This window comes from Mesitornis unicolor, unplaced genomic scaffold (genome assembly GCF_000695765.1).
Source record: "Mesitornis unicolor isolate BGI_N332 unplaced genomic scaffold, ASM69576v1 scaffold45073, whole genome shotgun sequence".
Classification (NCBI taxonomy): domain Eukaryota; kingdom Metazoa; phylum Chordata; class Aves; order Mesitornithiformes; family Mesitornithidae; genus Mesitornis; species Mesitornis unicolor.
In genome coordinates this window covers 22,913-27,134 of record NW_010173495.1, presented here as the reverse complement: position 1 = coordinate 27,134, position 4,222 = coordinate 22,913, and the positions used below count along the sequence as shown (strand labels likewise).

The 4,222-nt window shown below is 39.4% G+C and overlaps 1 protein-coding gene across 1 annotated transcript in view; it reads left to right on the top strand.

The window, feature by feature from the left end:
- Positions 1 to 1,493, top strand: part of CNPY1 (canopy FGF signaling regulator 1) — a 31,212-nt gene extending 29,719 nt beyond the window's left edge. The window contains exons 3-4 of the mRNA XM_010180745.1: positions 878 to 974; positions 1,384 to 1,493. Coding sequence (XP_010179047.1) covers positions 878 to 974; positions 1,384 to 1,493 — 207 coding nt within the window. The remainder of the gene's footprint in view (positions 1 to 877; positions 975 to 1,383) is intronic.
- Positions 1,494 to 4,222: the final 2,729 nt, after the last annotated feature.

The window sequence follows — 4,222 nt, the reverse complement described above, 5'->3', positions numbered from 1 at the left end:
ATGGGGGAGGAGATGAGAGGAGCTCCCGTAGAGGGGAGCAGGCAGCAGCTCTGCCTCTGTCAGTGGCAGCTCCGGGTTATGGCTTGTCCTGGCAGATACTGGTTGGATTTTTTTAGCAAAGGACAGAAAGGGCCCTTTTTGTGTGTTTACAAAGCTCAACTTCCAGCAAGCAGATTTAATTTCAGTATCTTTTCTCTCCACCCATGTTAAAAGGCTTCCCCTTGTTTATGTCTGGAGTTTTGGGGACAGGAAATCCTTCTTCGTATGCATCCAGGCTTCCTAAAAGGTGCCAAGCGCCAGTCTGGGTGGTGCACTCCCTCGGACCCACGCTCCTCCACTCTTCCCAGGGGGTCAGAGACCCATTTTGTGGTACCGAGGTGAATTACCAGCAGCTCCCTAAATACTGGGGCAGGGAAGGGCTCGGCAGCTCATTGCTATAGACTGCTCTATTGGTAGTGAAATCAGAGCCGTGTCTGCACAGTCAGGGAGCTGTATTTATTGCACATCCTGACCACTAATATCAGAATACAAAATGGGCTTGTTTTATTTAAATTTCCAGTGCCTCCTCCCTGAGTCCATGTTGAAAGGAGGGTGGGGAGGGGGTCCCTAACTGAGTAAAAAGCCTTTTGGAGGGGCTTTCCCTCTCAACCCGTGAATGTGGTTTTGCAACAACAATGAGGCCGGGCATAAAGTTTAAATAATATTTGATAGCATTAATTCTCAGACAGCCCTCATTCATCCCCGTGCTGCATAGGGCAGGGAGAGCAGAGAGAGCCAGGGTCTCCTCGCTGCAGCATCGCAACCGCCTTGCTTATTTCTAGCTAAAAAAAGCCCGAACAACATAGTATGAGTATCCTCCTTTTTTTCATCCTTACAGTGGGAAAGCACCATAGAGGAGTATGAAGATGAAATATTCTCAGTTATCGCCCAAGAGGCAGACTATCTAGCTGACAAGCTGTGCAGTGAAAAATCAGGTACTGTGTCTGATGTAACATGTGCTCTCTCTACAGCGGTGTGGGGTTGGGTTTTTTTTTCAAACCCAGCGTACTGCTTTGGAGGAGAAGTAGGCTGTTGTTGAATAAGCAATGACACTACATTGTTTTTTAGAAAACATCCCTTCTTTTAAAGGCTTTTAATTCTTTTGTGCATATTAATGCAGCATAATTTGAGCATCCCAGCTAACACGGCATGTTTTCCTCCTGGTGTTACATGATTTTTTGCTCTTTCTGTGTCTGTGCTGTCATTTCCAAGTCAGAAATGAAACTAACCCTCTTGCAACAAAATATAGGCATTTGTTTCTGCAGTTTAATTGCTAATTATGGCCACTAAACTGAACTGTGAGCCATGAGAGTACAGGTTTGGAAACGTGCTGTTCATTTTTAGATGAACTCTTCATTGCCATCAGAGAAGAGTTGTCCTTAGAAGAGCTGCCCAGCCCACCGCCATCATCTGCTAGAGACGATGTATTTGAAAAATATTTCCTGTCTCTGTAAACTATAAAGTTTCAGATAAGTAAGTCCTCTTTTTAATCCTGACAAAGAAAGAAAATGCTTCCAAAAATTAGTTATGGCTTATTTTAAATACTTCTTCATTCCTCTATTTGTCACCCTTGTTTTCAGTGGTTTTTTTTTAAAAAAAACTTTTCGATTAATTTCTGAATCTAAAAAGCACATCACTTAAGGCACTAAATACTGTGAGGTTATAAATTATGTTGGATTATCCTTTCTCAACGTGCTGCCTCTAGTGATACAAAATGCATGAAAATATTGATCTCAGAATCAACGCTTGTAAATATTGGTGTGTGGTTTTGAGATTTAAAGGCTGTAATCATTATTTCGGATATAAGAAACAGACCCTGTAAAAAGCACTAGAAGTTAGCAAAAACTAACTCACTAGAAGTTCATAAAAATAAGTTTGTGTACTTCGAAACTTCAGTGCATTTTTAATACTTATTAAAAAAAGCATTGAGAACTCCATCGGTAACAACACAAATTTCTCTCTCTAATCTATGTGGACAAAGAATTTCCAAAGAATAAACTTTCCGGAATAGGTATGATTTTTTACAGATATTTCTTATTTGTCATATCTGGTGTTATGGAGCTACTTTCTGTCATACCAGAAGAGCAGTCACATCAAGTAATAAATTATTTTGAACACTATGTCCTTCCTCCAAAAGGGACGGCAAGATTTGTGGTTCGGGGACTTGTAGAGAAAAACTTTCTGGGCAACTAAGAAACCAAACCCAAAAGGGTCCATGGGATAATGCAGACTAGTAATCATCATCCAGAGAGATTTGGTCAGAGAAGGGGAGATTGGGATAAATCACCTCTCCTCCTTGGCTCCCCTCATAGCAGCCTTTAACACTTTTGGAGAACAAATTGCAGTTTTGTGCATCTCCAGTAATACTGAAAAAACATTTGCCAAAGGTGCGCACAAAATGTTGATATCAAACTCCACGTTGTTAAAAATTATCTTTTTTTTTCCATGGATCTGCCTAAAAGCTTCCCCCCCCCCCTTTGAAATCACATTTTGGGTTTAAAACACACACTGTGTGCTCATCCAGCCTTCTTACATCAACAAAATAATTTCCTCACTTCTGGCAGAAGAGATTGCTGTAACCGCATGTTAGCCTCATTCACTTTAATAATACCCCCCTGCATATGTGCAGGGCTGCTCTTCCTAACTATAAATAGTGGTCCGCAGAGAGGAAAGGAGTTTAGTTTTCTTCCTGGCAATTAGCACAGATAAACAAGCTGCCATTTAACAAACAGAAGTATAAGCCCTCACCCTTGCAAGTATAAGATGCTTGCAGAAGCGGCAGGAACGCTACAGAGCAACACTGAGCTGCCCCGGCATAAAAATAAGGGCAAGAAATTAATCTGTCATTCCCTGTACCATCCAATTGTCCATTTTAAAAATGTCAGTATGTTAAAGAATAAAGAATAAAAAAAAGGCACAGTGACTTTTTTTAAAAAGCTAATTAGCTCTAAGTATACAGTGGGATGAAAATAAAAGTATTAAATTGCATTAAAAATAATGAAAACACATTTCTGTGAACTCCACAGCAGGCAGAAGCTGGCAGAGGAGCACAGCTAATACTTGACAGAGCAGGAAAGTGCCTTCCTGTTTTTTCCCAAGGAAAATAAATTCAGGCTCCGGTGGCATTGGGAACAGCGAGACTTCGAAATTGTGTCAGGATTCACGCCAGCCGCGCAGCACTAACATATAACTTAGCAAAGCCTCCAACTCCAGAGTACAATGAGAGTTATATTATTAAGTCTTATCTATCTTGCAATGGTAATTTTCATTAATGCATTATATTAAAGCAATATTACACTCTTATCATCTTACTGTAAATTATTGGCTCTTTTTATGCAGAGCTCCATGGGTTCATTCAGAATGGCATTTTTGACTTTTGAGGGGGGTAAATTATCATACTAAGCGACAGAAATAGTATAGAAAACCTCTCCACAGGCTAGTTGCAGATTTTGATGCTGTGGATTTCACCACAAAGCAGGAAAAAATTAAAAAAATGTCAGTGATGTATTCATTTCATTATTATGCTTTTAATTCTGTCTTAAAAGCTTGCGTATGTGAACATGGATTATTTGTTGTGGCTTGTTGTGGATTTATTAATATTGGTGTAATCAAACCCTTTTTATATAGTGCTATGGTAAAATAATGCGAGTTGTAGTTTCCTCTCAGCCTACAAACATGACATTAATGGAAGACCCATATTATGGGAAGAAAACCCCTTATCCGTAAGTTACATTTAGTACTTTTTAAAATTCTAATATCAAACCAGACCTCTTTTTTTTCTGGCTACTGGAGGTGGATGTCTTTTGTTTGATTAAAAAGTGGGAAACTTCAATAAAGTCTTTTAGCGTGATCAAACCGTTTGATATTTACAAGCATAGATCCGTCCGCTGTCATGTATTCTTTGATCACGCAAAAAGTCTCGGTGCTAGACAGGCAGGCGAAACCTGCTGAGACACACCTTCAGATCCTCTAGTATTTTTACAAGCTTAAAAAAAATCTAAAAGTTCATTTTCGAGATTTCCCTCTTTTTTTTATTCCCCTCAAACAGGAGGTATGGTTGCCAGTCGGACCAATGGAATAATAGAGGTTTTTTTTTAATTGTAAAGCCCTTTAATTTTCTTTACTGACTGCAGTCATCTTCTGTGCACTCTTTTTGAGTTTATATATATATTTAGTTGTGAAA